Source organism: Haliotis rufescens, unplaced genomic scaffold (genome assembly GCF_023055435.1).
Source record: "Haliotis rufescens isolate VD_foot unplaced genomic scaffold, xgHalRufe1.0.p SCAF_45, whole genome shotgun sequence".
In the NCBI taxonomy this organism is placed as follows: Eukaryota; Metazoa; Mollusca; class Gastropoda; order Lepetellida; family Haliotidae; genus Haliotis; species Haliotis rufescens.
Window position 1 is genome coordinate 2,179,013 of NW_025964168.1, and position 20,298 is coordinate 2,199,310.

General features: G+C 38.7%; 2 protein-coding genes across 2 annotated transcripts in view; both read right to left on the reverse strand.

Moving 5' to 3' along the window:
- Positions 1 to 5,230: 5,230 nt before the first annotated feature.
- LOC124148759 lies at positions 5,231 to 10,232 on the reverse strand. The gene is made up of 13 exons (XM_048383193.1): positions 10,116 to 10,232; positions 9,887 to 9,919; positions 9,708 to 9,779; positions 9,464 to 9,517; positions 8,599 to 8,691; positions 8,401 to 8,429; positions 8,081 to 8,124; positions 7,810 to 7,916; positions 7,356 to 7,508; positions 7,014 to 7,075; positions 6,744 to 6,809; positions 6,545 to 6,621; positions 5,231 to 5,947 (listed from the first exon to the last, which is right to left on the reverse strand). The coding sequence occupies exons 7-13, from the start codon at positions 8,082 to 8,084 to the stop codon at positions 5,940 to 5,942; spliced, it is 477 nt and encodes a 158-aa protein (XP_048239150.1). The 5' UTR covers positions 8,085 to 8,124; positions 8,401 to 8,429; positions 8,599 to 8,691; positions 9,464 to 9,517; positions 9,708 to 9,779; positions 9,887 to 9,919; positions 10,116 to 10,232; the 3' UTR covers positions 5,231 to 5,939.
- Positions 10,233 to 10,401: 169 nt separating this feature from the next.
- LOC124148728 overlaps positions 10,402 to 20,298 on the reverse strand; it is a 34,870-nt gene continuing 24,973 nt past the window's right edge. The window contains exons 5-20 of the mRNA XM_048383136.1: positions 19,811 to 19,950; positions 19,375 to 19,576; positions 19,079 to 19,183; positions 18,573 to 18,775; positions 18,260 to 18,401; positions 17,213 to 17,866; positions 16,866 to 16,892; positions 16,511 to 16,573; positions 15,489 to 15,754; positions 14,568 to 14,847; positions 13,754 to 13,812; positions 13,346 to 13,528; positions 13,212 to 13,253; positions 12,913 to 12,999; positions 10,847 to 10,915; positions 10,402 to 10,488 (exon numbers count right to left, since the gene is read on the reverse strand). Coding sequence (XP_048239093.1) covers positions 10,402 to 10,488; positions 10,847 to 10,915; positions 12,913 to 12,999; positions 13,212 to 13,253; positions 13,346 to 13,528; positions 13,754 to 13,812; positions 14,568 to 14,847; positions 15,489 to 15,754; positions 16,511 to 16,573; positions 16,866 to 16,892; positions 17,213 to 17,866; positions 18,260 to 18,401; positions 18,573 to 18,775; positions 19,079 to 19,183; positions 19,375 to 19,576; positions 19,811 to 19,950 — 2,609 coding nt within the window. The remainder of the gene's footprint in view (positions 10,489 to 10,846; positions 10,916 to 12,912; positions 13,000 to 13,211; positions 13,254 to 13,345; positions 13,529 to 13,753; positions 13,813 to 14,567; positions 14,848 to 15,488; positions 15,755 to 16,510; positions 16,574 to 16,865; positions 16,893 to 17,212; positions 17,867 to 18,259; positions 18,402 to 18,572; positions 18,776 to 19,078; positions 19,184 to 19,374; positions 19,577 to 19,810; positions 19,951 to 20,298) is intronic.

A 20,298-nucleotide genomic window follows, 5' to 3' on the forward strand; every position in this document is an offset into this window, starting at 1 on the left:
ACGCCGAGAACCCTTTTTAACAAGTATGGTTTTACGCCGCTTTTAGCAATATTCCAGCAATATCACGGCGGGGAACACCAGAAATGGGCTTCACACATTCTACCCATGTCGGGAATCGAACCCGGGTCGTCGGCGTGACGAGCAAACGCTTTAACCACAAAGCTACCCGACCGCCCCTTGTAGGGTGGAATGCGCCATCCGGGCACGTGGCGGTTATACCCGCTACTGATCTGTTTCACGTGTCATGTTAAGTAGAGACTTTAAGGAACATTTTCACATGAAACATCAAACGTAACTCGTTTACTTAATCCTGCAGCTCCATACTGTTTTTAAGTATTGTCTAAGTTCAAAAACAGTACCTGTGTTACCATGATGTTTTTGTCAGTAAATTTCAATCACAACTCACCAATATCTTCTATATTTGTTGTCAAATGTTTGTTCTATCAAATGACATTGGTGTCGCCCAGCTCATTCGGTCAGTCATCCCATGCCATTATTTTTGCCATTTGTCATGGTTCAGAAATAGGGGTATGCTTAACTTTTTTTCTTTGTGTATAGGTCGAATATTGTTGTCTGCTCCGTAAAAACAATATTTACTAACTCCTGCTTCCAGGGATGATAACATTGAGCAAACTTCCGGGATAGTCTGTACCAGGAACATAGACGCGTGTAGTCCCCCGTGTTTTTTTAAGCAATTCCTACTTAGGCTATCGTTTCTTATCTCCACCTTCAACCAACAAGAGAGCGGACGAGCGCAATTGTGTAACTTCTGTTATGATATTTTAAAGTTTAAAACACCAGGTACCAGTCTTTGAATTGTTTTATGACGTAGATCGCTTTGCTTCGGAAACGGTTTTTTAATCCACATAGAAGAAGGATCAAGCTGTCCTGTTTTTTTATGAGCGTGGAAAGGTAGTGTTGCCTTTTTCATCACATCGCGGCATAATTGTCCACAGCAATGAGGGATCGAGAAACGTAAACGTTTTATTAATTCACGTCAGAAGGAAAATTCAGGGCAGGCGGGTGATGTGAAACTCAGAAAACGATACGGACAGACTCAGACCAAGTGGATCAGTGACTTGGTTGATTCCTTGCTACCTACCCCGACCGTGTGGACCGAGGCTCATTATATCGACCACTTGTTTGTCGGGTCCAGACGCGATTACAATTGCCGCGTGCGGCGTTGAATAACAAACTAGCAAACCTACCACTACTTCTAATTCCAATATACAATGTACAGTAAACTACGGTTATAACGAACACGCTTATAACGAACTGACAGATATGACGAACTTATTTTGGGGTCCTGGCCATTTGCTGTATATATGCCGTACATATTCTTATAACGAACTACGGTTATAAAGAACTAAAACTAGTGGCCCATTTCAGTTCGTTATAACCGTAGTTTACTGTACAGGAATTAATGTGTAAATATGTTCCTGGTTGACAAATATTACTGTATTGGGAAACATTTTTGTTCATATCTAATTCTCTTTTCCCCCGCAAGTGTCTGTTTGTTTGTTTGTTTTCTGTATGTTGTTTCAAGAAGGAACCGACAGCGAAGTGAATGGGTCATCCTGCCCCTGGAAAGGTGAGGCGAGGTGAGGTGAAATTGGGTTGAACGTCGCGTCCAAGGTTATTGCACTTATATAGCGACGTGTGTGTGTGTGTGTGTGTGTGTGTGTGTGTGTGTTTGGCTGCTTGTACTCCGGACTAATGCCGATTTATAGTGCTAGCACACTGAGATACCATGCCGCAGTTTAACATGAATACCCCACTCAGACACAGTATACTGACTCCGAGCCGACCAGTCCTTGTTTTAGCCCCTTAATGCCGAGCGCCAGACAGGGTAACATCTTTTAACGTCTTTTGGTATGACGCGACCGGGAATCGAACCCCGGACCTTCCGCTCTCCGGGCGGACGCTCTACCACCAGACCACGGAGGCGGTCTCCCCTGGAAAGATTCGGGTTGGAACAGGTCTTCAGTCGGTATCGGATGGACAGGCTCGCTGCCATGTCATCGTAACCAATCGTGGCGAAGATCGATATTCAAGATATCAATCACTTGATTGTCTTGATTAGTTTCATTCGACAAAACAAACGTCTCCAGGGTATATTATCACAGAATGGGGTCATAATACCCTGGATTATCGAGGATGCATGTATGTTATAAGGAGTCACATTAGTAATGGAATTACTGGCCGTGCACAGTGTGAGACCTTGTACTCATGACAACGTACCCCGAGATCGTGAATCGTTGCTCCTATTATTAATCACTTGTTCCACTTATCCAATTAAATTATAAATACGTTTCGTTTGCTGTTTACAATTGGGATATGGTGACACGCATTAACCAACTCAGCGAGCCTGACCACCCGATCCCATGAGACGTCTCTTATCATAAATATGTAAACATAATCCTGTTTCGGAATGAACACTGAATTTCCTCAAAATATCTGTCGACAATCAATTTTAAAGCATCATCCAATGTGGAAATAAAATCATTTCAAATCAAATATTAATCAGTATATCACGAAATATGTGTATCGAGCTGGTCTTATGGAGTAGGGGAAGGCTCCTATGTGCCGTGTGCCGGGAGCCACAAGGAAGTGCCAGTAAGCGTGAACCCAGGGGAGAGTTAAGTTACATAGACTGGCGGCAAGTCTCCCTCGCCAGATCCTTTATTACGAGGCTGTAGAAATACGGGACGCCCCTAACTCACATCCGTCTCCAGAACTCTCACGCCGACTTCTTGAGATAATTAAAATATTTTTTCAATGTTCTGCACTTTTTAATATAAATATAGTGTTTGTCAGAAAAGTTAGTTACATAGTTTACTTAATCAATTCTGGTTTATTTACGGTAGACGAATTTATATGACCATAGTGTTATTGCCAAACCCTTCAGTCAATTCTAATTGATCCAGACTGCACAATATCAGGGGAAATCATCATTTCATCTCTGTAGTGTTTTGGTACCGTTAACAAAGGCGAAAATATTGCATTAGTGTGTCGCATCATGTATGACGAACAATACACAATAAATTACTAAAAATACAACATCTGGCCGATTCAAATAATGGGGATTGCTGATTGTAACAACCTGTAAATACCATGGTAGGTGAGACGCCGTTTATGCTCCTGATTAGAATCGGTCGTCAGCAACCCATGCATGTCGTAAAAGGCGATTAACAGGATCGGGTTGTCAGGCTCGCTGACTTAGTTGATGTATGTCATCTTATTCCAATTGCGTAGATAGATGCTCATGATGTTAATCACTGGATTGTCTGGTGCAGGTTCGATTATTTACAGACGCCGTCATATAGCTAGAATACTGCTGAGTGCGGCGTTAAACAACAAACAAATCATCATTTATCACCATGCATTTGGTGAAGTCTACCGTAAGGACGAGCGCAGGATTCTCTGGAATGCTGAGAACACCGCAATCTATGTGTACAAAGCTTTGGAATTCCCTTTGCCTCCAACATTTGAGAGAATTACCCTATCGCATCAGCATTGCAATTGCACATTCATCCAATGGGCTTTTGACGTTCAATGTGTATTGTGTAGTACAGTGGAATATCTGCTTCGGACTTCATTGCGTCATTGTTTTGACATCCAGGTGAAATGAACGTTTTACTTATTGTGGGGCCGAAAGTTAGTCTGATTTTTACAGAGGCCTGTGTTAGGAATATTATAGAAGTATTATTATGAATCATAGTATATTCGGCACCATTGATATCGCCTTGTATTACAAATGCTGATTAGTTAAAGTCCTGTCCCGACAGATTCCACTGTGCACGGTAATATTTGTAAATGTAATAGGTGTGAAGAAAATATGTCCATATTAGCGATAGAGTTCGATTCCTTACATCGGGGTAATGTTTCGTTTGAAGCCCATTCCTGCAGCCCCCCGACGCCGTGATGTAGCCGTTGAAGCGTATAACACCATACACATGCATTAAGTGCACACAATGAACTCAAACTTTGGGGTACATGATAACAAAGACATTTATTCATAACAGAATAATAAACACATATAATATATCCATTGTAATAAAAAAGGTGTGTTAGGTATACCTGCTTCAAATAGCTTCACCAGCAAATATTAACACACTCGGGATACTGTGACACTCAATCAACCGAGTCACCGAGTCCGACCACCCAGTCCACGTAAGTCGCCGCTTACGACAAGCACAGGTTACTTGAGGCAACGCCTACTTCTTTAGGACTCCCCATAGGGTCACATCAACATTTAAGGCCATTAATACATTTATATTTGTTATTCAACGCCGCACTCAGCAATATTCCAGCTAATGACCACGGGTCTGTAAATAATCGAGTCTACACCAGACAATCCAGTGATTGACATCGTGAGCATCGATCACGCAAATGGTATACGATGATATGCATCCCGTTAGTCGTCTTTTACTACAAGCATGGGTTGCTGAAGACCAGTACATGTACTAACCCTCGCGTTCTTGGGGTCGTGATTACATAATTAAGAGAGTATTAGATATAAACACAGAGCAAGTAGTACAAATGACACAATTATTCAAATGAACAGTTCACTCATTCACGTTGCCCTAGCGACTGTCACTTCTGTCCATTACACATACGTATGGAAGTTCCTTCAGACGACACTGAACTGAACTTTATATACATTTGATGGCTAATGGTGGTATTAGACTAGATGTACAAACATATATCTACAAAATTGAAAATATGGAAAAGAGTAAACTAAGTGAAGAGCCTTTGACTTTAAGTGAAGTGATTCATGTATTAGGGGTGTTCTGTAAACGTCAGATCTGAGAATAAGTTTGTCGGCCTTTGACACAGTGCATGGGTTGTGTCTGTCTGGACTGCTTGAGTACTCAGCTCAATGATGCCCAGTTTGCCACTGGGTGCGTGAGTAGATCTCTTGTCCCCAACAGTGATAACTCACCGGATGCCTTTTGTGTAAGTTCTATTCTTTGAATGACATTGTTATAAACTTGTCACAGCTGCTGCTGCTTAATAAACCGTAAGGTGCAATATATAGTTCTTTGTATTGTATTTATATTCAGGTTGGTATTTCTGCTATCCAAAGTGTGCAGTGAGGCCTTCTTATTCTTTATAGTAATTTTGGAGACAAAAGTGCTAAGTTTATGAACACACAAATGTCATTTTAGAAAGTGGTCATATGTAACAAATGTTATATTTTTGATGACACTTTCTTAGTAAAGTTCATAGCTTTCGGCCATGGGAGCTGTGCCAATTTACACTTGTCAGAACGGTACACAAAGTACGTGATCTAGACTACCAGTAGTCGTACTTCCATTTTTGCGTAAGCCTCGGTGGCTGAGTGGGTAATTAGATAGGGACTCAACCAAACAAAGTGCGAGAATTTGTACTTTACTAAGAAAGTGTTGTCCCAAATATGACACTTGTTACATATGACCACTTTCTGAAATAACATTTGTGTTTTAATGTGTTGTTTAGTTTCGGTTGTTTTGCTTGTACATTCCAGGAAGTGGGCAGTGTTCCCATATTTATAATGTATTGATTACAATCTAGTAGTAAATAGGGTTCAAACACGACTTTTATAGTTAATTTAGTCCCATGAATTGCACACTACATGTTCTTAATTTGCTGCAATTTCGCGTATTTGTTCATTGGAATATTTAGCTCTCTTTCACTTATCCAGCCTTGTAATAAGTGGATAATTTGTCAATTGCTTTACGCTAATTTCTATTAAACAAGTTTTCTATGGCCTTCCACTAAGCACAAACATCAAATATTCAATATTCAAACAACATATCTTCTTAATGTCACTCACTCATTCACTCCAGTATCAACCTTTCACTCACTCTTATATCAACCCGGTCCTCATTTTTTGTAATAGATATACTCTTATGTACTCATAACGCTTTCTCTTAAATAAGCGCATATCCAATCTGTCATGAATCTGAAACAAAATAACGTACTAAAAGTTACATACATGACAACTGGACAAAATTGTAACTACATACGTGTATGAACAATTGGTTCAAAATCCATTTACAGCATTGTTAGATGTGAGAAGAAATATACTACAAATAGGCCTATACATGCATGTATGTAGGAGAATTGCTCACAACTATGCGAGATGTTTATTTGCGCTTCTCAAAACTGTTAACGTGGCAAGCATTAAATATTTAAGTCAAATTTCGAGATAACGATATGTTATACCATGTCTAATTAGACAGATGCGGGTAAATTTATATGTATTTGTATAGGCGGTCGCGACCACAGACAAGGTTCGACATATCGGTACATTCGACAAAACACGGTTCGAGTATACATGTTGAAAATGCAAAAGTAGTATATTTACACAAAATGGTTTCAACGAAGTGACAGTCATTTAAGGATTACATGACTTCGACCTACATGACTTCGACCTGCATGACCTCGGCATTTTCTCTCCTCTTTAATATGCTGACAAATCCTTTCATTTATTATTGGTATACTCATATCCACGAACATCACACTCACTTACTCACTCACCCACTCAAGAATTACATACCTGTGTGCCTTGTTTCGAAATGCTTTCTGGCATGGTAGAAAATGAAATCTTCCACCACTTTGAGGAAATAGTCGTTCCTGAAAAATATATGAATCGAGTGACAGCAATTTTTGTGATGGCTGAAGCCTCATGTTTCTGTCACCCGTACAACCATTAGGACAGAACTATGTATTACAACTTACAATCATCAGTCACATACCTTGGACGTCCAAATTGTAGTACAACATCGGGTAGTATCAGATTTCTTTTTGTGATGTCATAAAGTCTGAAAATGCAAATTAAATAAATCACTACATCATTTCTGTATATTTGTTGGTAGTGTATAGCGTAAAAATATCGGTCAGTTGTGGAAACAAAGCTTATTCGTTCTTAATACGCGCTTGATTCTTATATAGTGATGACAAACAAACAGAAGCTTCTTGATGGAAAATTAAATATGTTCCTTAAGTTTATTTTATCCTATACTTACCTTGGACCTCTTGTCCTCGTCACCAAATGTGTCTCCATGGACTGCATCAGTATGGCATATCCCTGAAAGCAGTCATTCTATCATTAAGTCATGTCATGTACTCTCAGTATAAATTTACGTGTAAAAGTTTGGATCGAAAATATCTACATATATGGGCATATCCGCTTTAGACAGAGGCCGGTTAGACAAATGTCACTGTAGTATGAACATACCGTTTATCTGTAAGCAAATTTAATATGTAACTCAGTATTTCTGTGTTGAGATGGTTATCAGTATTTCCAAACACTGGCAAATTAATAGGCGTTTTCAACATTCGTGAAGTCAAATTAGAGTAATATTTACAACAGCATTGAGGTGGGACATGGCCCTGCTCCTCTCCAGCTTCTTTCGTTGAAAATAAAGCACATGTCTCCTGAACTCTTCAGGTACTTCTTCTGTATCATTTGTTGGGTACCGGTACAGCCTGGGTACATCTTCATCAATTATCTTTTCCAACTAAAGGAACAAAACATTCCTAGTTATACCGTTCATCAAGTGTACACAGAAACATATTTATAAAGTTACAAATCCAATGGAATAAAAACGTCATCAAAAATACGTTTTCATATTGTTATTCGTGACACATTTACTACAGTCTAGAGATTGGAAATTAACACTATCTATCTATCTATCTATCTATCTATCTAATTATCTATCTATCTATCTATCTATCTATCTATATTGAAACTCACAAGTTGTTATGCCAATATAATATTTACAACTGAAACTGTAGGTCAATATATATGAATGTTCATACCACATTTCGGAATTCTGATCGTTCCACAGTCCTCAGCTCCTCGAGATCATCAGCAAGTATGTTCACTTGTTGGTCACCATATTCCTTCATGTCTACTGCAGGAACCGCTATTTGTATTAAACAAACATATTCATACTTTGAGTTTATACCATGGGCATCTTTTTCTCTCTGTGTGTTTGTCTGTGTGTGCATGTGTGTGCGTGCGTGTGCGTGCGTGCGTGCATGTGTGTCTTAATTCTTATATGAGGTTGGTTTCTAAACAAATACTCACGCATGGCTTTTCTTGTCACTGTCGTCTTTTCGACACATTTTGTGCTGCAATAATATGTAGTAAATTAATAATTATCTCTAGTATTCCCTCTTTCGCAACAGTAAATGCAATTAGTAATTATTCTTTCTCCAATATATTTTAATTGCTGTATGATAACTGCCTGCAAACTTATGTGACTAGTCGATGTGTATCAAGCGACACAAGTATAGAAATTTATTATTCACAAACTTATGATATCGTCTTAATCGTATCATGTTTCAAGCAAAGATTTATTATGATTATTAAAATGTTTTCATATATTATTGTCAAAAGTATCATACCTTTTAAGCTGCACCTCAGGATTCGGTTTCTAAATGAAATACAAACAATTCTATGGTCATTCACAAACCAATTTTTAACAAATGTATACTATTTATCAACCTAAGATACGAACTGTACAACACTCTCGTAAGTCTTCTTGTGATGGAGCAAGAACAGAACATTCAGTTATTTCATGAATCAGATTTTACTTTCTGTACCTGTGTTTGGATCTTCAATGCCGCATATTCAGGTCTTCGTATTCGTTTCAATGGCAGAGGTTGGTCAGCACACCACGAATCCGAAAATCTCTTCTGATTCAGAAACATATAGAAATGTATTTGTGTCCTGAGTGTAGTAACAGAATTTCAGGAGCGAATAAATTTTATATGAAATTTTGAAACAGTGTACCATTATTACTAGTTATTATGTTTAATGAATTATAGTACGAATTAAATTACGTCAATTCTATATTACCTTATGAAACCAGAAAGTGCACGTGAATACAACATGTATATAGGGTCGCATCACTTCCATGCAAACTTATGGAGATAAATTCACTGAATAAAAGTCGGCAAGTACAGACCCCGTTTTTCCGAAAAGCATGGGTTGTTGAAGACCCTTTTCTGACCCGGATCTTCACGGGTGTATTTTAGGTATGAATCATAACAGTTTGTTGTCATGGGTACTTAATGCATTATGTGCATAACACATGCATGTGTACTAGTTGGTTGGTTGGTTTGTTGTTTAACGCCGCATTCAGCAATATTCCAGTTATATGACGGCTGTCTGTAAATAATCGAGTCTGGACCACTGGACCAGACAATCCAGTGATTAATATCATGAGCATCGATCCACGCAATTGGGATAGATGACATGCATCAACCAAATCAGGGAGCTTGACCCCCCAATCCCGTTAGTCGCCTTTTACGACAAGCATAGTCGCCTTTTACGGCAAGCATGGGTTGCTGAAGACCTATTCTACCCGGATCTTCACGGGTCGCATGTATACTAAATGTATTTTCAGTACTACATGAAATGGAATCGACCATCTAGATGTATCAGTGAAACCTCATTATGTTTTACCACTGGAACTTGCTCCCGCAGTCCGTATTTGCTTCGTATTTCCTTTGTTGTATTCTGAAATGGAACGATGTTCCAAGTAGCACATATTTTATAAGTAGAATAGAATTGCATGTGAATTACTTATTGAATATTCGAAATACGGGGATATATTTGTGACACATACCTTTGGTTAGCTTACGAACAATAAACAGTAGCGTATATGCCCATTACTGTCACAATTATTCACAGTGCACAAATAAAGTACCTTTGGTTCCACATCCTTCACTGCATTCAAAATTTCTTTGGCTATGAAAGAACGGCAACTGCTCGGGTCACACTGCAAAATATGTCATGTTTTTATTTTAAAAATAATCATTGATACATATCGTCTGTAATATAACTGCTATACATTAGAACTTCAATACACCAAAAAAACGGTCGTACCTTCTTGTCCTTGCTGCATTCGTTCCACGCATACTGAAACACGAAATCATATTCAATGTGACCATTAAATCACTCACTATTCCAGGTATTCTTTCATTTACATAAATTTAAAAAAAATATTTTCTTCATAGTAACCGTGAATAAGTCAAAGTGTAATCAGTGGCGAGAAAATATTTAATCGTTATTATTCAGTTTTGAACAACTCTTTCTAAGACCTTGCTGTACTCACTATGCATATGCAAACACCACAGCTTGTAGCATCCGTCTGTGTGGTGTACTCATGACTGACCTCTACGTTGAAGTTTGATAGGTCAATTGCATCATCTGGTACATTCTGAAGTCTGTATTCCATGAACTCCCTTTGAAGAAAAGTGCAAATGCAATGAGTTTGGACCGACAGGCAACGCAGCAGTTCATAGTAATAACGTAAGCAGCCATGTACTTGTAAGGCTATAAAACTACTTCATTTATTAATATAGATGTGGCGAAATAGGGCATTTACTTATTCAGCAACCCTACCTTGTTGTGTTGACCACGTCTTCGTCTAATCTCCGGTTCAAGGGGTCATAGAAGCGCATTCGTTTGGCTTGTACATCCAACACCTGCGTCAGAAATAAGGAGTGACAGTAACTGTTGTACGTCTATATGTGACCTTCACATAAAGGTAAACTGAAAATCAAAGACGACGCCAGGTTTTTACGAAAGGGGTAAGCATGTCTCCCCAAATGGAAGCAACTGCCATTCACACAATTTGCACAAAAACGTATGTATTTGTTGCCATCCGACGTGGGCCTGTACACAAATCTGAGGATCAAGTGATCGACCCGAAATTCAGTCACACGATTGAAATCCAACACACGCCCACACACTTCGACGTGAGTCACACAACTACACACATACGATAGGCACCATTCATGTGTGGTCAATATCTGTCTCAAATACCTAGGAAATACAACTTACCAGCAATGTCCAATGGCTTCCATGTCTGTGAATCGGTATAAACACTTTCTCTGCTTCCGAGAGTTTTTCCTGAAATACAACGAACATGGTCCTTTACATTCGGAACAATACTCAAATACCTACAATCTACAGTACAGGACTAAGGTTGTGCTGTCTCACGGCATTGTGTACTTAATCTCAGCCTACAAACGGTATCTCATGTCGTCCCTTGAACATCTCTGGTATCATATGTATTAACAGGCAATCGGTTGTTCACATATATTATTGAGGACATTAAATTTTGTTTTCTTTATTAGTGTAGCGAGTCTTTCACAGTAGCCTATGTTGTTGTGTTGTGGCAATTTTCAGTTAGCCATAAAATATTTAATTGAATAAAATATCACTGGTAAATTATATTTATGTTCATCTCATGTACATAGTTCGTTTCCATGTCATTATGTTAAAACATTAACCATCAAAAGAACTGCATCTATCTTCTATTAAAACGTTTCTTATGACATTCACTGCCCATATATATCTGACAACTGAAGACAGTATAACAACATGCATCCATCTTGAAAACATACCTTTTGTTTCATACCGTACCTCATATTATATTGTTAATCTAGAAGTAGTTCCAACAGTAGCATGTACATGATTAAAACGTCGCCATATACCTAGACTATTGTTTATTGTGGCATTACAACAACAAACAACATAATATCCCGTCTTAAGGTTTCATATATGTGCAACGATTAGACTTGACATGTATCCAGTTACCTGTTGCTACATTAAGGGAATGTTTGTCTTCATCAACTTTATTCAATTCATTCAATTCATTTCCTCAATATGTCGGCGTCTTTCGGCGGTTCAGAAACTCTTCCAGTGCATCTTATCTCACTTATGATACTGTCAATTTCACAAAACGCTTTTTCTTGAAGATTTAATTTTCTTTTCTCAATAATGACAAGCCTTGCAAGGCTAGGCGATTCTTATTCACCAACCGACAGTGAATGATATCTTTTCCTCAACGTCATCTTCGAAATATTCTTCTCTTTACCCATTCCCACTTTATGACAAATAGAGAATACTAAACGAGCTCCTTTGTAATACTTATCGTATGAAACGAGTGAATAGTTCTGGTATCTCACGATCGAAAGGGAGTCCGATACAAGAAACTATTCACGAGTTTCATAAAAATGTTATTAAACAGGAGCGAGCTTAGTAATTTATTTATTACTTGCCGTTTATAACTTTTCTAAATATGTTACTGACCCACTTTTACAAATATGGAAATGTCATAGAACAAACCAGATGATGTCATACTTGGGTTTTGACTATTTGTTCGGATAGGGATAGGTGACGTCATGTTCAATAGTGACGTCATCTGGTTTGTTCTATGGCGTTTCCATATTTGTAAAAGCGGGTCAGTGACATTCGTGTTGATTGCAGTAAATGTTTCAAAACCGATATCGTTGATTCTTTTTATTTGATAACAAATTCCATCCTTTTTAGCTATTATAACGGTAACGCTATTTTTCAGGGCATTATCATTTGCAGAAACCCTCGGTCTTAATGGAAGACCTCGGGCTTCTGCAAATGATAATGCACTGAAAAATAGATTTACCCTTATAGTAACATAAACTTACGTCTGTCGTTGCTCTACTATCGACTTGTGGAACAGGATGCTGCATCAAAAAGATTACAACACGTCACAATACCCTCTGACGTAATATGTAGAATATTGTTACAAGATCCAACCACGAAACAATGTCATGTGACGTCAGCATAGCATCAGGGTTGAGAGGGTCATTGCGTGTGCACACCCTCTCAGTGATCTATCGTCACTACACGCAATGTCGTTGAATAAGCCCAGGGATGTTGGGAGTTTTCAATATTTGTTACTGAAACTTGTTCCCGCAGTATATAAGCACGCGCTTTGGTATTATACAACGTGTTATACAGCTGTATGTTTATTAAACGGGTGATCTCTTTACGGGCGAATAAAAAAACTATATATTCCCTTGGCATATTTTGTCTTCAGTTTAAAATTGTAACTGCAGATATTTCTAAAAAGCAATTCTGACCTTTTGAACAAGTGGCGCCCGGCGTCTCCTTTTGGACTTGAAATGTTGCCATCCCTCTATAACTTGGCTTGATAAAGCTGCGTTTCTCTGCTTACCCCGAAACAAATAACATATTCTAAAATAGCAAGTGATATATTCAAGGACGAATATTGTTTTGGTATTTGCACACATTATCACAATTTGTAACAAAGTTGATTAATCTATTAATGAATGACATGGCATCTTGTAAACATATCTACATATCATTTTGTACATATCATATGTATATATCACGGTATGTTGAATATCCTGTCACTTACCCCCCGCCTTTGACACAGCACATACAAGAAGACGTTTATTATCTGCAAAGAAACATAATATTATTAACGTTATTGTTCCACTTTATCACCGTTTAATAAATGTACTTCATGTGTATACAGTGGTGTACACATACCTGATCATTTAACCAGCCCACAGTCCATCTGGTCTCTTTGTCAATTTTCACTCTCAGCTGGTCTTCTGTTTCTTTCGGAAGTATTGGTGCTATTGTCAGAATATCCAATTTTGATATTCGGTAGGGACCTATCGTCACTACTATTTCGTCCAATCTTCTGTCATCATTACAGATATCTTGAAACTGAAAAACATACAACAAATTATATCTATATATCAAAGATATCATTGTATCCGCCAAGTTTATATTTCCTTTATATATTGTAAGTGTACTTAGTTATAGGTTACAAGTAACAGTTAAAGTTAAACCGCCCTGTAATAACAAACATTATTACATGACTCTCTACCTTAAGGCAGTTCGTCCTGTATCGTAAGCATATTTGTAAAGACGAAAATACATCACACTCACCACATCCTCCGCTGGCAATGGTGATGAATCTGCTTGCGCGGTGGAATATTCCACTTGTCCTAAAATAACAATGACGGATTGTTTCGGCAACAGCTTGCTAAAATGACATATACGTCATGTATACTTTTTTTATTACTTGTACTTATATACATTGTAAGTGATTCCATGGCATTTCATTGACTAACCAAGGAATTTTAGGCGGAAACAATTACCGAAAAATATTTAGGTCACTAACGAACAACTGTGTTATGATTGGCTTATGAAGTGTGTGCGCTGTTTTAGCTCGAAAGGTTGGCTACATTTGTTTGTTTAATGAACAGTCTGTGAAGTTACTATCGTTGACGTACTTATTTATGCTTATGTACACAGTGTGCAAACCGGTTTTTACCTTTATACCAACATAAAAGCAAAAGATATATATTGAAGTTAATTCTTAAATGTAACACGTCAACGACAGCGATTAACCAGTCTCGATAATCTGACGAAACAGATTCCACTGGGCGTAAAAGGCTCAATAGTGGTGATAGTTAAAGGAAATATTCCGCGTTGTATGCGGTTGTATTAGATTCTATACTTTGTATTTATTTAGAATAAGTCGCCAGCGCTTGTCTTAAGAGACGACTAAAATGTATCGGATGATAACACTTATTATGCCAACCACTGGCCCAGGTTCTTGAATTAGAAGAATTGATATAGAAGAACTGTTGGTGAAAGCAAATGTGTGGCAAAAGTGGGTACTTATTTCATATTTGATCTTTTAGTTACTTATACATGAAACCCGTATGAATGAAAATATTGAATATAGAATACTTACCAGCACGTTGGAAATCTAGACTTTGATAATGTGCTTCATGATAGTGACCTAACATAATAGCCGCTCCTGGTCCACCACATATCATTACAACATTGCTGTCGGACGCGGTTCCATCTTCGGAACTTGTGAAAACGGCAATGTCCTTTTTGAGAAACTGCGATGTTCTCTGTACTACAAGGTGATCAACGTATTCACCCGGTGTAGACATGGCCTCCAAGTAAAGGTTCCAGGTTTTGTGCCGTTGCACATCGACAAAATTGGATAGGTGTGTGCCTCCTTCCTATAGAAAACATGTATATATAATTGACGTTACACAAGCAGGTTTGGTAGAATTTTAATTAGTAATTCATCATATATCAATTTTAGGCACACTTAGGGTGTGGGTGTAGCATTGTGGCTGAAACGTTTGCTTGTCACGCCGCAAGCCATTGTTACATTTCCCACATGAGTACCATCTATGGATCTAATTTCTGAGGTCATCAACGGTTCCATTGACCGGCTAAAACCACGATCACTCTCTGAAATTAAACACCTACATGCGCCTTAAACTCTAATCATAGCGAGGTGAGGTTGAATGGGGCGAGGAACAAGGAGCTGTCATCTATTCGCTGTGCAGAGTTACGTCCATTAACCATGTTAGAAAATACCGACCATGTACACAGCTATAGAACTGACCTTATCCTCCACTTTAGTCGGCATGTTTTATGCCAGTCGTGGAACTGCCTTGTCCAGCGAAATTTCGTACCTCCACCTGAACCCCACTGAATACCTGTGTTATGAATTTGAATGATGTGCGCAGACATCCTGTATCATCTGTATTCACTTATCGAGTGTATCTGCACCCGAAGGGCAACCCCAGTACCCTCACCAGACCAATAACACGTAACATATGCACAAATATATGGTCCGGTGTGCACTTACATAAGGATACCTCCGTAGGCTGTCAACTACTGCCATCCTTAGTCCCCTGTGGTCAAACACTGATCTGGTATCGAGGCGTTGAAGCTGATCTACAACTGCGTGGAAAAAACAGTTGCCATCTCCGGGAGTTCTCCCTCTAAAACGCAGCCCGTGTTCGGTTACCGAGGCCAGAAGTCGTTCTGATGTCCCTTGGCAAAACGTTGTCACGTTTGATGGACTAGCCTTCTGCAGTGCTTCTTGCAGTTGTTTCAAGGTAACTTTGTGATCTGTATCATACAAAAGTACAATAAAAAGTAGGCAATATGTGTGTGTGTGTATATATATATATATGTGCGTGTGTGTGTGTGTGTGTGTGTGTGTGTGTGTGTGTGTGTGTGTGTGTGTGTGTGTGTGTGTGTGTGCACATGTATCAATCTAGGCACGGATCGAGTCTATAGTCTGTGTGTGCATATCTTTAAATATTATGTTCACTAGGATGAGTCGTAACGAGGATATTCCATCACTGCCATACAGTCAAACACTTGTATGCAGAAACCCTAAGTTCAAGATGAAAATGCCCAAATGATCAATACTGACACTTCTCAATTCTTCGTGATAGAGAATTCCCAGGAGTTTCCCATGGGGATGTGGAAGAAGTCCGCCATTGTTTACGACAATTTCTGAAATACAGTCTCATGAAGACATGCATCTAAATTTCAATGTGTGTTGTTCATACGCTTATAAACGTCAGTTTCGTGGTCATGTGACCGGCCTCTTGACATGATATGTGACTTCATGACATGTGAACTTCACATTAAAACATTATATTAATGTGTTAAAAAATACATGCAGGTCAACAGATTCATCAGTGAAATGACTAATATTTGATGCCGCTGTTAGCACTATTCTAGCAATATCCCATACAGGGACATAAGACATTTGCTTCATGCATTTCCCACGTGTGAAATCGGACATTGACCATCGGGAAGAACACCGACCTCTAGGGTACCACACTGCCCAACAGATACATAAATGTTACTTACATTTGAGCGATATTTTCTTGTGCTTCTGTGCGTCTTCAGTCCTCGTCCAAAGGTCTGTTTTCTCTGTAAATATGAAAGGTCAACACCAGAACGATTATCTCGATTATCCGACGAAGCAGATTCCATTGGTTGTAAAAGGAACAATAGCCTTGAAAATTATATGAATGGATCACTGAAAAACAACAGATAAAGTTTAACATACCATTGTAAAAGTTCAAATAAAATACAACAAGAGCCTTTATTATTTCTTGTCATCTAACTTATAATTAGACATGGCACGTAATGGATGCTAAATCATGCTGCATGTTTAGGTACATGTATGTCAACATGTTAGAAATAAATTGTATCAATTTACCTTCTTTTTCTGCTGCATTGTCCAAATCTGGAAGGTAAAATGTCACTTTGGAAATGAAATACGACGCTTGTGCGTGCTGATTGGCGTATATCGTCAAAATAATGTCAACCTATTATATTGTATTCAATTTCTTCATATAGACGGTGGAGTACCCTAGTGGTTAAAACGCTTGCTGGTCACGCTGAAGACCCGGGTTCGATTCCCACATGTGAAGCCTATTTCTGGTGTCCCTCGCCGCAATATTGCTGGAATATTGATGAAAGCGGCGTAAAACCATACTCACTCACTCGCTTCCCAATAAACGTCATATATGATCATGTCATAGAATGCCACTTATAAGTTCTTACCTGAAAGATGCAGGCGGCCAAACTTGTCATGACGTATTTCACCATACGAAATGTCTGTGTTCAGTTTTCCTTTGATTGCTTCTGTCATTTTCCTGTTTGTATGTTCATTGTGAAAATGTAGAAGCAATCGCAGGACAAACATGTAGTTACCCGGCGACATCGAATCTAGAAAGTAGTTGTTCCGGTTCATTTCCCTGTGCAGCTGCTCTTCAACTTGTGAATTTATTGAGCCCTTCATTTCGGGAACAAATGTTATACGCCTTAGGAGTTCCTCATCTGATTTTGTATTCCCTTCATGAAACCTATCCAGCAAACAGAACGTTTCATTTGAGGTTGGCAATTCATTGTCGGAGACTGGTGCTACTGTCACCCATTCCTTCATGCAAGGTATACTCTTTGAAAATACCCCCTCCTTAGCTTTTTTTATGTTGTCTGCAGTCGCTTCACCCAAGCGTCCTTCGTTGGGCGAGAACATGTTCTTCCGCCGCTTGTTACCATGGCGTGACATCATTGGGGCTACGTCACTAATGATGACTGGCGGTTGTCTTGACATAGATAGAATTATGTCGACATGGTCTCTGACACTTTCAGGCCTCAGAATAGCTTTGAACGCGTACACTATTCTATGGGGGCAGGACGCTGATACCCATCCACCTGAATGAACATTAACATAGTGATGGGACACATTTGGTTTAACCTTGCTTTTAATAGTATACTATATCCTCCAGTAGTCAGAATGTGCTCGGATCCGAGCAGAGATTGTGGAGTTTCAAGTTACAAAATGACATTCCATTAACAGACTCAGTGCTGGTTCTTATGCAGAGGGGGCTGGGGATGGCTTATCTTGAAGACATTTAACGAAAATAATATTACCAAGCAAAAGCCACTGTGTTACAAAGTAAGTAGTTATTTTGCATCATTTGGTCTGGCACTTGAATGTGGGAACACACACAGCGTACACATACATTGAACAATACCCTAAATTGCATGTTTATATTAATAATATGTTTTATTCATCATTTTAAATGCAATAGTAGGCATAATTACCAGAATGGCCCCATATGCTTGAAAATAACTTGTTGAAGGTTGATTTGCTTTTCAACTTTTCCTTCAAGCTGTTGATCATCTCTAATTTGGTCCCTTTGGCGTCTACTTCCATCTTTGTACACCAGTGCCGTACATCCAGAACCTACATGATATGATATAGAAAATGTCGAAAACATGAGTGACTATGCTTATCATATCATATCATATCATATCTCAATTTGTAATATTACTACCTACGCATATCAAGATTGCAAGAATTATACAAATGTGTCTAGTTGATATCAATAAGGCCTTTCGATTATGTCATATTTACCTTCTTTTCACATAACATTTGGATCAGGAAATCTTCAGTCAGTTCCTTATCCCCTGTATCAAAATCTGTATCTTGAAGATGGGTTCTGAGAGATCGTACTTTTTCAGCTTCAGTGTTGAAAGCATTTTCATCTTTTCTGGCTAATCCAATGAAAGGAGCCCAGTTGTCATAACTAGGTGTAACACGCCCGACGTTGGCTGCTTCTGCCAGGGAATGAAATGATAAATACATTATAGTGTATATAAACAATATCCTTACAGTAAGTTTAATTTTAGTTCCCCCCCCCCCCCCCCCTCTCTCTCTCTCTCTCTCTCTCTCTCTCTCTCTCTCACTCACTCACTCACTCTCTCTCTCTCTCTCTCTCTCTCTCTCTCTCTCTCTCTCTCTCTCTCTCTCTCTCTCTCTCTCTCTCTCTCTCTCTCTCTCTCTCTCTCTCTCTCTCTCACACACACACACACACACACAGACAAGATGAGTCATTTATAATACAATATGAGGATTTGCACCTTTTCCAAAACCTCGAAGTAAAATAGACGCCTCCACCGTTTGGCTCCAAAACACATCCATGTTGATTCCATCTGTAGCTGTTTCTGTCCCTGGTACTTGTGACACTGTAAGCAATACATGTTTACCATAACAGACGAGAGAACAGGGATAAGGAAACATCATTATGGGATATTGTTTGTGATCAACCATGAGATAATGGACCTTACATTTTTGCTTTCCATTTTTATATTTTGAAACTACATCGTTAATGCGCTTATACATTTCTTAGACACTGGAAGTTATAAAATAGACTTACATGCTAATGGAAATGCACATTTCCTATTTGCATCTGTCACCAGGCAACATGGAAAACGGCCACAGATGTCACAGGTAAAGTTGTACTTGTGATCGCACATTGCCTCAAAGTGCAGATATCCCTGTAACATTTTGTCTCCGGGAAAATGTAAGCCGGAATCTTCTGATAAGATGTCGGCAGCCCTTCCTACGGCTGTATGATTCTGAAACCATTAAGCAGGCGAAATTGATCACATTCATTATGCCGATATTTTAAACTAATCCTAAGTTAACAGTCAAAAGTGTTTAAAGTCCGAATGTCACCGGCCCACATCAAGTGCATATATCAACAAACAATGCGCCATACAACAATCAGATATCACGATCACATAAATATGCAAAGTGTTGTTTTGGAGAAGGGAGTCGTCCATAAACTAACTAAATTAGGTATAATGTACCTTCAAGTTAACTCTGAACCAGTGGCACAGGCGAACTGACAGGAACACGTGGTCGTCAAAATTGTGTATACCATCCCTGTGCTCTTGGTACCTGTAGAAGTGACCGCACGCTTTGCACTTCTTTATGAAAACAGCTATATCTGACAATGAAATAATGTAATTAAAACATTGTAGAGAAAAGTCATATTCAAAATCATACTATTATGATACACTATACAGACAATCGCAACCTTGTGTTTTTTATGCCAACTATATCAACACGGTTCAATAACAGTTTAAATCGCCATAGCTTGCCCAGTTTCCATGGTAGACAGATTAGTTATGCCATTAGATAGTTATGTTGTGACAACTTATGACGTCACAATAGTCTGGAGAGCATTATGATGCAGTTTCATTGAAGCAATATGTCCTAGGTAATATCGCATCATCTCACCCAAGCAATATCACCTGTCGGATTACAAATTACAGTCCACATTCATAAATTGGCT